General features: G+C 49.2%; 1 protein-coding gene and 1 long non-coding RNA gene across 2 annotated transcripts in view; one reads left to right on the top strand and one right to left on the bottom strand.

The window, feature by feature from the left end:
- Positions 1-9,468, top strand: part of LOC119619285 (src-like-adapter 2) — a 41,898-nt gene extending 32,430 nt beyond the window's left edge. Inside the window, 3 exon segments of the mRNA XM_037984745.2 lie at positions 6,117-6,266; positions 7,047-7,179; positions 7,494-9,468. Coding sequence (XP_037840673.2) covers positions 6,117-6,266; positions 7,047-7,179; positions 7,494-7,614 — 404 coding nt within the window. The 3' untranslated portion in view covers positions 7,615-9,468.
- On the bottom strand, positions 9,082-12,543 carry LOC119619286 (uncharacterized). Its single transcript, XR_005235668.2, has 2 exons — positions 12,220-12,543; positions 9,082-9,464 (listed from the first exon to the last, which is right to left on the bottom strand). It is a non-coding gene; the product is annotated as an uncharacterized lncRNA (long non-coding RNA).
- Positions 12,544-12,614: the final 71 nt, after the last annotated feature.

Raw genomic sequence — 12,614 nt, 5'->3', positions numbered from 1 at the left:
CTCTGCCGCCGCCACCTCCACCCCATCACCTCCTCCATAACTACCTCTGCCGCCGCCACCTCCACCCCATCACCTCCTCCATAACTACCTCTGCCGCCGCCACTTCCACCCCATCACCTCCTCCATAACTACCTCTGCCGCCACCTCCACCCCATCACCTCCTCCATAACTACCTCTGCCGCCACCTCCACCCCATCACCTCCTCCATAACTACCTCTGCCGCCACCTCCACCCCATCACCTCCTCCATAACTACCTCTGCCGCCACCTCCACCCCATCACCTCCTCCATAACTACCTCTGCCGCCACCTCCACCCCATCACCTCCTCCATAACTACCTCTGCTGCCGCCACCTCCACCCCATCACCTCCTCCATAACTACCTCTGCTGCCGCCACCTCTACCCCATTACCTGCTCCATAACTACTTCTGCCGCCACCTCCTCCCACCCATCACCTCCTCCATAACTACCTCTGCCGCCGCCACCTCCACCCCGTCACCTCCTCCATAACTACCTCAGCCGCCACCACCTCCACCCCATCACCTCCTCCATAACTACCTCTGCCGCCGCCACCTCCACCCCATCACCTCCTCCATAACTACCTCTGCCGCCGCCACCTCCACCCCATCACCTCCTCCATAACTACCTCTGCCGCCACCTCCACCCCATCACCTCCTCCATAACTACCTCTGCCGCCACCACCTCCACCCCATCACCTCCTCCATAACTACCTCTGCCGCCGCCACCTCCACCCCATCACCTCCTCCATAACTACCTCTGCCGCCACCTCCACCCCATCACCTCCTCCATAACTACCTCTGCCGCCGCCACCTCCACCCCATCACCTCCTCCATAACTACCTCTGCTGCTGCCACCTCCACCACCACAGCCTTCTCTTCCACCAAAGTTTCCACCACGGTTAAAATTACCTCTACCACCTCCGAAGTTTCTTCTGTAACCTATGAAATTGCCAGAACCACCTCCATGACCACTTTGCCATACAGCAGACTACATCTCTTGTTTAGTAAGGACCTTTTTCACTTCACAATTATGCCAATTAACAGTGTAGTATTTTTGGCTGGGTACAGTGGCTCAAACAATAGGGATATAGAAGACTTGAATAATGCAATCAACCAATTTGATTTGACATAAAACATGGCACTGTAATCCCACCATTCTGGGAGGCCTAGGCAGGCGGATCATGAGGTCAGGAGTTCGAGACCAGCATGACCAACACAGTGAAACCCTATCTCTACTAAAAATGCAAAAATTAGCTGGGCGTGGTGGTACGCGCCTGTAATCCCAGCTACTCAGGAGGCTGAGGCAGGAGAATCATTTGAACCTGGGAGGCAGAAGTTGCAGAGAGCCAAGATCTCGCCACTGCACTCCAGCCTGGGCAACAGTCCGAGACTCTGTCTCAAAAAAAAAAAAAAAAAAAAAGGTGATATTTCTGAACAGTTTTATCAACTGTATCTTCATTATCAAAAGTTACAAAAGCAAATCCTTTTTTCCACTCTGCCTGTCTTCCATAACTTCTATGGTTTTAATCTTGCCATACTTTTCAAATGTCTCTCAAATTATATTCTTCTGTATCTTCTTTATTTTATTTATTTTTTTCGAGATGTAGTCTCGCTCTGTTGCCCAAGCTGGAGTGCAGTGGCGAGATCTTGGCTCTCTGCAACTTCTGCCTCCCAGGTTCAAATGATTCTCCTGCCTCAGCTTCCTGAGTAGCTGGGATTACAGGCGCCCACCACCACGCCCAGCTAATTTTTGTACTTTTAGTAGAGATGGGGTTTCACCATGTTAGCCAGGCTGGTCTTGAACTCCTGACCTCGTGATTTGCCCACCTCAGCCTCCCAAAGTACTCAGATTACAGGCATGAGCCACCACGCCCAGCCTTGTTTTTATTTATTTTTTATTGAGGTGGAATCTCGCTCTGTCTCCCAGACTAGAGTGCAGTGGCATGATCTTGGCTCACTGCAACCTCCGCCTCCCAGGTTCAAGCCATTCTCCTGCCTCAGTCTCCCAAGTAGCTGAGATTTACAGGCATGTGCCGCCATACCCAGCTAATTTTATATTTTTAGTAGAGACGGGGTTTTACCTTGTTGGTCAGGCTGGTCTTGAACTCCTGACCTAAGGTCATCCACCTGCTTCAGCCTCCCAAAGTACTGGAATTACAGGCTTGAGCCCCACACCCAGCCTAGATACATTTTCATTATTAATTTCTAATTTAATTCAATTGTGGCCAGACAACATATTTTTAATGATTTAAATCCTTTTAAATTGTTGGTCGGGTGCGGTGGCTCAAGGCTGTAATCCCAGCACTTTGAGAGGCTGAGGTGGGCGGATCACGAGGTCAGGAGTTCAAGGCCAACCTGGCCAACATAGTGAAACCTCGTCTCTACTGAAAAAAAGTCGGGCATGGTGGCATGTGCCTGTAGTCCCAGTTACTTGGGAGGCTGAGGCAGGAGAATTGCTTGAACTCCGGAGGCGGAGGTTGTGGTGAGCTGAGATCAAGCCAATGCACTCCAGCCTGGGCATCAGAGTGAGACTCCGCCTCAAAAAACAAAATTTTGTTACCACCCAAACGAATCCATCTAGAGTAGTCCAGGTGTGCTTGAAAGAAAATATGTATTGCTGTCTCTGGGTGCCATGTTTTATGTCAAATCAAATTGGTTGATTGCATTATTCAAGTCTTCTATATCCCTATTGTTTTTGTCTTATTACTGAAGAGGATTAAAATCTCCATTCATGGATGTCTATTTCTCTAGGCAATTGTTAGGTTTCATTTATTTTGAAACTGTGTAATTAAGGACTTTTTGTCTTCTTGATGTGTACCTTTATTGCTGGTAATACTCTCGTTTTTGAATTCTGCTGTCTGATATTAATATCCCACTAATATTCTCCCATTAATAAGCCATTCTAGCTTACTTATGGTTGTCTGAATATTTTTTTCCATCTTTTTACATTTAGCCTTTAATTTTTAATTTTAATTTTTATTTTTATTTTATTATTATTTTTTTTTTCTGAGACGGAGTCTCGCTCTGTCGCGGAGGCTGGAGTGCAGTGGCCGGATCTCAGCTCACTGCAAGCTCTGCCCCCCGGGTTTGCGCCATTCTCCTGCCTCAGCCTCCCGAGTAGCTGGGACTACAGGCGCCCGCCACCTCACCCGGCTAGTTTTTTTTTTGTATTTTTTAGTAGAGACGGGGTTTCACTGTGTTAGCCAGGATGGTCTCGATCTCCTGACCTCGTGATCCTCCCATCTCGACCTCCCAAAGGGCTGGGCCTTTTTTTTTTTTTTTTTTTTTTTTTTTTTTTTTTTTTTTTTGAGACAAGGTCTCACTCTGTCATCCAGACTGGATGACACAATCTTGGCTCACTGCAACCTTTGCCTCCTGGGCTCAATGATCCCCCTGCCTCAGCCTTCTGAGTAGCTGGGACTACAGGCTTGAGCCACTCTGCCTGCCTGGCCTTGTTTTTATTTTATTTATTTTATTATTTTTATTTATTTATTTATTTAGAGACGGAGTCTTGCTCTCTCACCCAGGCTGGAGTGCAGTGGCATGATCCTGGCTCACTGCAAGCTCCGCCTCCTGGGTTCACGCCATTCTCCTGCCTCAACCTCCCAGCAGCTGGGACTACAGGCGCCCACCACCATGCCCGGCTAATTTTTTGAATTTTTAGTGGAGACGGGGTTTCACCGTGTTAGCCAGGATGGTCTCGATCTCCTGACCTTGTGATCCGCCCACTTCAGCCTCCCAAAGTGCTGGGATTACAGGCATGAGCCACTGCGCCCAGCCTTTTTTTTTTTTTTAATTGAGAGGGAGTCTTGCTGTGTTGCCCAGGCTGAAGTGCAGTGGTGCGATCTCGGCTCACTGCAACCTCTGTCTCCCGGGTTCAAGCAATTCTCCTGCCTCAGCCTCCCAAGTAACTGGGACTACAAGTGCACACCACCACACCTGGCTAATTTTTTTTTTTTTGTATTTTTAGTAGAGACACGGTTTCACCATGTTGACCAGGCTGTTCTCAAACTCCTGACCTCAGGTGATCTGCCCACCTCGACCTCCCAAAGTGTTGGGATTACAGGCGTGAGCCACCGTGCCTGTCACTGGCCTTGGTTTGTTTGTGACAGGCACTTGGTTTGTTTGTTTGTTTATTTATTTATTTATTTGAGATGGAGTCTTGCTCTGTTGCCAAGGCTGGAGTGCAGTGGCACAATCTCAGCTCACTGCAACCTCCACCTCCTGGGTTCAAGTGATTCTCCTGCCTCAGCCTTCCGAGTAGCTGGGACTACAGGTGTGTGCCACCACACCCAGCTATCTTTGGTATTTTAGTAGAGACAGGGTTCACCACGTTGGCCAGGCTGGTCTTGAACGGAGATTACTGGGGTGATCCACCGTGCCCAGCCTGTTTCAGTATTTTAAATGTGCTTATATGGCCAGACACGGTGGCTCATGCCTGTAATCCCAGGTACTCAGGAGGCTGAGGCAGTTGGATTGTTTGAGCCCGGGAGCTGTCATCATGCCACTGCACGCCATCCAGGCAAGAGAGTGGGAGCATGGCTCTAAAAATAAATTAAAATCTGGCTGGGGGCAGTGGCTCACACCTGTAATCTCGAGGCAGGTGGATCACAAGGTCAGGAGTTCCAGACCAGCCTGGCAAATATGGTGAAACCCCGTCACTACTAAGAACAAAAAATTAGCTGGGCATGGTGGCGGGCGCCTGTAGTCCCAGCTACTCGGGAGGCTGAGGCAGGAGAATTGCTTCAACCTGGGAGGCAGAGGTTGCAGTGAGCCGAGATTGTGCCACTGCACTCCAGCCTGGGCGACAGGAGACTCTTGTCTCCACACACACAAAAATAAAAAATGAAAAAATGAAACATGCAAAACTGGCAAAACTCTGTCACATGCATCAGTGTATGTAATGCATACATATAGGTTGAGGAGCAGTAATAAAACTGACATCCATGTGCCTACTTGCCAGCTGAAATTACCTAACAAGCCTTTTGCAGCCCCCTCTCATGCTTCACTGTGTTAATCATACAGTTGCTTTTCTTCAGAGCTTTGACATGTGTGTCTGTGCAACAGATAATGTCAGTTGGCTGTCTTTGAACTTTAAATAGAATCAGGCTGAATGTATGCTCTATAATGTTTTTCTGCTTATTTCCAAGATTTCCTTATGCCTATATATGTAGCAGTTATTAATTTTAACTGCTGTATAGTACTACACTCTATAATCCACAGTTCTACTCTTGAGCATAAATGGGTTGTTTGCAGTTTTTGACTTTTTTTTTTTTTTTTTTTTTTTTTTTTGAGACGGAGTCTCCCTCTGTCGCCCAGGCTGGAGTGCAGTGGTGCGATCTTGGCTTGCTGCAAGCTCCGCCTCCCGGGTTCATGCCATTCTCTGGCTTCATCCTCCTGAGTAGCTGGGACTACAGGCGCCCGCCACCGCGCCTGGCCAATTTTTTGTATTTTTCATAGAGACAGGGTTTCACCGTGTTAGCCAGGATGGTCTCAATCTCCTGACCTTGTGATCCACTTAGGCTCCCTAAGTGCTGGGATTACAGGCGTGAGCCACCACACCTGGCCCGTTTTTGACTTTTACAAACAATGCTGCTGTGCATATTCTTGACTGTGAGCTTCTGAGGTAATGTGCCTGGGTAGAACTGCTGGGTTGTAAGGTACGTGCATGTTCAGCTCATCTAGTTAATGCCAAACTATTTCCAAGGTGGCTTGTACTAATTTCTCTTCCACCAGCAGGGTGGGACATCCTACTTCTCCACTTCCTTGCCAGCATCTTCTTGACAGTGTTTTTGCATCCTAATACATCTGCCACCTGAGTCTTTGTAAGAACAGCCAACACTGAATGTTCATTCACATGGTGCCAGACCCTGTACTGAGGGCTCTGTGTGTGATTTGATTTCACCCTCACAAGACCCCCATCTATTATGAACATGTTATTGATGACCAAGAGAGCAAGTCTTTGTCCTGCTTCTGCCCAAGACACTTCCCTTCTGCCGGGGCCCCATGGCCATGTTGCCTATCTTTGTTTCCCAACCTGGGTGGGGCTGAGTCCCAGCAGGGGCTCAGCGCCACCCCTGGACCCCTTTCTCCTCAGGCTCTTACTCCCTGTCAGTCCGCCTCAGCCGCCCTGCATCCTGGGACCGAATCAGACACTACAGGATCCAGCGCCTTGACAATGGCTGGCTGTACATCTCACCGCGCCTCACCTTCCCCTCACTCCAGGCCCTGGTGGACCATTACTCTGGTATGGCCTTTCCCTGCCCCCAGGAGTAGGCTGGGAGAGTCTGCAGGGAGGAGCAGGCAGTGGTGTCCTCGGATATTTTACCTGCTATGGAGTATTCAGACAGACAGAAGAGAGGCCTCCCCTATTTTCACACCAGTCCCCATGCCAAGAAATGCAGGCTGGGAGCCTTGTCTTCACCTCGTGCCCTAGCAGAAAAGCCACATACCTCCGGTGTAGGCTCCAGTCAGTACCTTGCCTACCACTCTGGTTCTGATTCAAAGCCCCTGGCAGCAGGTGGAGTTCTCTCCACAGGAACCGGACCCAGAGCTGCTGCTGTGTGGGATTCAATCCTGACTCTCCTTAGTACTTCCTGATGCCAGTCCTTCAACAGACACTGGAAGATGCAGTCACTGGGCACAGCCTCAGGGCGCAGAGAGGGAAGAACACTCTCGTGAAAACTCAGGGGTTTTCTGCAGGTCACTCCATGCGGGAGTAGATAGTAGAAGTAGACTGAGCATTCCTTAGCTTTCTTCTTCCCAAAGAAATTTCCTAACCAGAAACTTCAGCTCAAGAGGTCCATGAACTCACCCGAAATCATACAGTGGTTGTCTCCCAAAAGTTAGCCCAGGAAGACTTTTGACTCCATCTGTCTCCATGAAACCAACAGCTTGGGGCTCATGTCCTGTCACTCTTTTGTAACCATGCCCCCTCCTGCCAAGTGTGGAGGACTGTCAGGATGAGGGCTGTTGGGGAGAAGTAGGGTGGAGTCAGCCATATCAGGGATGGAGGTCTCTTCCTCAGAGCTGGCGGATGACATCTGCTGCCTCCTCAAGGAGCCCTGTGTCCTGCAGAGGGCTGGCCTGCTCCCTAGCAAGGATACACCCCTACCTGTGACTGTACAGAGGACACCACTCAACTGGAAAGAGCTGGACAGGTAAAGTCGGGGACTCCTGGAAACATGAAAGCAGGACCAAGAGTTAGAAGGACCCACCCCGGGAACCACAACCCGAATGTACCTGTCACACTCAGGGACACCTGGCAGCTGGAGCCAGCGCACACTGACTCAACTCCTGGAGCACAGCCCAGGCTCGGCAGGTGGGGCTGGGGAAGCTGATCTGATACGGAACAGGGAGCCCCATGAGGTTCTCATCAGGAGTGAGGGGTTTTGAGAACAGTGCATTTTTGTGTGGAGTGAGTGCAGGGAGAAGGAATAGGCTCCTTGACCCAATTCTCTTCCTTTGTCCACAGCTCCCTCCTGTTTTCTGAAGTTGCCACAGGGGAGGAGTCTCTTCTCATTGAGGGTCTCCGGGAGTCCCTCAGCTCCTACATCAGCCTGAATGAGGAGGCTGTCTCTTTGGATGATGCCTAGCCCCAAAAGAGAGGCCGAAAGGGAAACCAAGACTGCACACCTAGAACCCCAATTCAGCCCAGCTACCTGAGCACCCCAGAGGCAAGGCTATGCACTCAGTGAGGGAGGGCTGGGACACAGAGGTGCATCCAGGGTCCCACCTGTACCCTTGCTCTTTCCTTTCTTGGCCCTAAGAAGTCACCTACCTCTTCCCAGTGCCATGATCCCACCTGCGACCTCTAGTCCAAATGCAGAGAAGTTGGGACCAGGGCCAGGGTTCCAAAAAGAGAGTAAGCCTCCTGGGGGTCTGACCTAGTCAGTTCTTGAGTTTGTTTCTAGTACCATCTGGATGCTCTGCCTGCTGAGCCCTGTTCTACATCCCCCCGTTAACCAGGCCCCACCCACAAGGTAGAAACAACCCCTATCTTCTGTGACAAAATCATTTTCGGGAAATTTACAAGTCTCGTTAAGACCACCACCGTACCTCAGAAGATAGGACTGTGGCCTAGAAGGGAAAGGAAAACTGAGGAGATGATGTCTTACCGTAGCAGCAGATCATAGGTGCTCCAGCCTCTACGTGACCTCCAGAGCAAAGAGAAAGACTTCTGACAGTCTAAGTCCTCAAATGTCCCCCATTGAGGACAACAGCCCCAGCTCTTTTTGTTCTGAGACGGAGTCTTGCTCTGTTGCCCAGGCTGGAGTGCAATGGCGCGATCTCAGCTCACTGCAACCTCCGTCTCCTGGATTCATACGATTCTCCTGCCTCAGCCTCCAGAGTAGCTGGGATTACAGGTGCACACCACCATGCCTGGCTAATTTTTTTCTATTTTTAATAGAGATGGGGTTTCACCATGTTGTCCAGGCTGGTTTCGAACTCCTGACCACAGGTGATCCACCCACCTCGGCCTCCCAAAGTGCTGGGATTACAGGTGTAAGCGACCGCACCCAGCCTAGCTTTCAGATCTCTATTTCATTTTGTGGCTTACCATTCCCTAGCACACTGGCCTTGCCATCTTGTGGCCAAATACAAAATAACATCTCTTAAGTCTAGCACACTGCAGTGAGGCCAGGCACCTCAGTGCTGGGCAAGGGCATCAGAAGGTGCTAAGCCCTCTCTCCACAATGCCAAGACTGAGGTCACAGCCTACACCAAATCCAGCACTTGATTTCCCTGCTGCCCCCATAAAGAGAAAGAGGTCTGCTGGATCTGCTAAGGGAGCATGGAGAGGAAGAAAGAGGGATAGGGGTGGGAGGTACCACCTCGAATGTTCCTACTGGGTTCCCAAGCTACAGGTGGGGTGGGAAAGGCTTTATCAGGTATCATCAACAGGTTCTCAATTAAAGATTTGATTTATTCAAGTATCTGAAAACATTCTACAATGGAAACTGTTATTAGATGCTGCCTGTACTGTGATATGGACACATACAGTCATGCTGTTTCAGAAGACTTTAAATGCCACTGATAGTTTAAAAACTGTACACCTGATGGAGAATCGAGGAAGACAATTTAATGTTTCATCTGAATCCAGAGGTGCATCAAATTAAATGACAGCTCCACTTGGCAAACAGCTGTTACTTGATGGTATCCAAGAAGAAATGGTTGGTGACGGATAAATTCAGAAATGCTTCCCCAAAGGTGGGTGGTTTTTAAAAAGTTTCAGGTCACAACCCTTGCAGAAAACACTGATGCCCAACACACTGATTCACGGTCCAGGAAACATGGGTCTTCCAAGTTCCAAGGGGCTGGGGTTCCCCAACGATCAAGTTCCTGTGCTGTAATCAAGAGGATCCTTTGGACTGGATAGGGAGCAGTTGAGAGCTGTACACCATCAGTCATAATGAATGGCAGTGTAAAAGATGATCCAGATGACCTAGTGAGGAGACAAGCACTGTTCATAGGTCACCTGGGTTAACACAGGCCCTGATTCCACAAAACAAAAATGCCAGATGAGAATGTAAACACAGGGCACTCTCCTGGGGCTATCCATTGCACAATCGGCTTGGGGAGTCTACGTTAAAATTTCACTGAAATCACACTGTCAGTCACTAACAGAGCCCAGGACTGCCCACCTGCACTTGCAAAGGAACTCCTGATAAGCTCCTCCCCTACCAAATGGCAACCCCAGGCCCAGGGAATTGACGTACAGAGGTGGAAATGATTCAAGTAAAGCATACTACACTGCTAGCAGGTGCTGCAACTACCAGTGTGAAAATACCATCATAATTTGTCAGCTGCATATCAAAGCAGGGATTCTCAAACCTTGGCTACACATTGTAATCTCCTGGTTCTTTAAAAAACATATAGATGCCCCAGCAATACCACTCAGAAGATTTTATTGGTTTGGATTAGAGTCCGGACATATAAGATTTTTTTTTTTTTTGAATCCTGCTGGGATTCAACAGGTACGCACCACCACTCCTGGCTATTTTTTTTTCCCCCTGTAGAGATGGGTTTCACCATATTGCCCAGGCTGGTCTCGAACTCCTGGACTCAAGCAGTCTGCCTGCCTCAGCCTCCTATAGTGCTGTAATTACGGGCATGAGCCACCATGCCATGCCATGAGTATAATTTTTAAAAAAACGGGCCGGGTGCGGTGGCTCAAGCCCGTAATCCCAGCACTTTGGGAGGCCGAGATGGGCAGATCACGAGGTCAGGAGATCGAGACCATCCTGGCTAACATGGTGAAACCCCGTCTCTACTACAAAATACAAAAAACTAGCCGGGCGAGGTGGCGGGCACCTGTAGTCCCAGCTACTCAGGAGGCTGAGGCAGGAGAATGGCGTAAACCCAGGAGGTGGAGCTTGCAGTGAGCTGAGATCCGGCCACTGGAGTCCAGCCTGGGAGACAGAGCGAGACTTCGTCTCAAAAAAAAAACAAAACAAAACAAAACAAAATAGCTGGGCGAGGTGGCGAGCGCCTGTAGTCCCAGCTACTCAGGAGGCTGAGGCAGGAGAATGGCGTAAACCCGGGAGGCGGAGCTTGCAGCTAGCTGAGATCCGGCCACTGTACTCCAGCCTGGGCGACAGAGCGAGACTCTGTCTCAAAAAAAAAAAAAAAAAACCGGCTGGGCGCGGTGTCTCACACCTGTAATCCCAGTACTTTGGGAGGCGGAAGCGGGCAGATCACTTGAGGTCAGGAGTTTGAGACCAGCCTGGCCAACATGATGAAATCCCATTTCTACTAAAAATACAAAAACTATCCAGGCACGGTGGCTCACGCCTGTAGTCCCAGCTACTGGGGAGACTGAGGTGGGAGGATCACTTGAGCCCAGGAGGCGGAGTCTGCAGTAAGCCAAGATTGTGCCACTGCACTCCAGTCTGGGTGAAAGGGTGAGACCCTATATCAAAAAAATAATAGTATACAGTTCAGAAGTTTTCTGCATGGGCACAGGTATGCAAACATCACCACTGATTTCAAAACATTACTCCAAAAAGAGCCTATTTCCTTTATCAGCTACTCTCCCTCCCCTCCTCCCAGCCACTGGCAAGCACTAATATACTTTTTGCCTCAATGGATTTGCTCACTGGGAGATTTTGCATATAGAATCACATAATATGTGGTCTTTTGTATCTGGATTCTTTCACTTAGCATGTTTCAAGGTTCATCCATGTTATACAGCATGTATCGGTACTTCATTCCTTTTTTTTTTTTTTTTTTTTTTTTGAGATAGTCTTGCTCTGTCTCCCAGGCTGGAGTGCAGTAGCCCAATCTTGGCTCACTGCAAGCTCCGCCTCCCGGGTTCACACCATTCTCCTGTCTCAGCGCCCCCAGTAGCTGGGACTACGGGCGCCCACCACCATGCCCGGCTAAATTTTTTTAGTAGAGACAGGGTTTCACCTTGTTAGCCACGATGGTCTTGATCTCCTGACCTTGTGATCCGCCCACCTCAGCCTCCCAAAGTGCTGGGATTACAGGTGTGAGCCACCGTGCCCGGCCACTTCATTCCTTTTTAAGACCAAATAACATTCTACTGTATGGATATATATTATCCTATCCATTCATCAAGTGATGGTCATTTGGATTGTTTGTACTTTTTAGCTATTATGAAAAATATTTCCTAGTTTCTTTTTTGAGGTGGAGTTTCCCTCTTGTTGCCCAGGCTGGAATGCGATGGCATGATTTCAACTCGCTGCAACCTCTGCCTCCCAGGTTCAAGCGATTCTCATGCCTCAGCCTCCCAAGTAGCTGGGATTACAGGTGCCTGCCACCATGCCCAACTAATTTTTTGTATTTTTAGTAGAGATGGGATTTCACCATGTTGACCAGGCTGATTTTGAACTCCTGACCTCAGGTGATCTGCCTGCCTTGGCCTCCCAGAATGCTGAGATTACAGGCCTGAGCCACCGTGCTCGGCCCTCCTAGTTTCTAATATGTAGCCAGAGTTGAGAATCAGATGTAGAAGCTGATGATGGGCCCTGGATTTACACATTACAGGGGACTGTACAATATTTCATATCACATCTTCTGGGATGTGGCTCAACACAGGCCATGGCCCTGATCCTCAGAAGCCTTTAGAAAAACAGCACCCTGTTCGCATAGTGTAACTCAATCAGTGGGGTCCCCTCCTGTAAGTGACACCTCATGAAATGAACAGTACCTGTTGTAAAACTATCAGCTACACATACCATGAACAAGGCAAAAGAGGTCATAAACCCTTATTTCGTGAGCTCCCACGTGCCGCCATATTCTTCCTCATCAATCTGTAGATAATTGCTGAAGTAGAGGTACAGCACTCCTGCATTGATCAGGCAGAATCTGGAGCAAGAGAGAACAAGTACCAAACATAAACTGTAAGATTAGAAGACTCAGAACTTGGGGCCGGGCGTGGTGGCTCATGCCTGTTATCCCAGCACTTTGGGGGGCTGAGGTAGGTGGATCACTTGTGGTCAGGAGTTCGAGAACAGCCTGGCCAACAGGATGAAACCCTGTCTCTACTAAAAATACAAAAACTAGCAGGGCATTGTGGTGGGCACCTGTAATCCCAGCTGTTCAAGAGGCTGAGGTCGGAGAACTGCTTGAA

The sequence above is a fragment of the Chlorocebus sabaeus genome, chromosome 2, assembly GCF_047675955.1.
Source record: "Chlorocebus sabaeus isolate Y175 chromosome 2, mChlSab1.0.hap1, whole genome shotgun sequence".
Taxonomy (NCBI): Eukaryota; Metazoa; Chordata; class Mammalia; order Primates; family Cercopithecidae; genus Chlorocebus; species Chlorocebus sabaeus.
The sequence above is the reverse complement of the archived record's forward strand: the minus strand, read 5'-3'. Positions and strand labels throughout refer to the sequence as shown.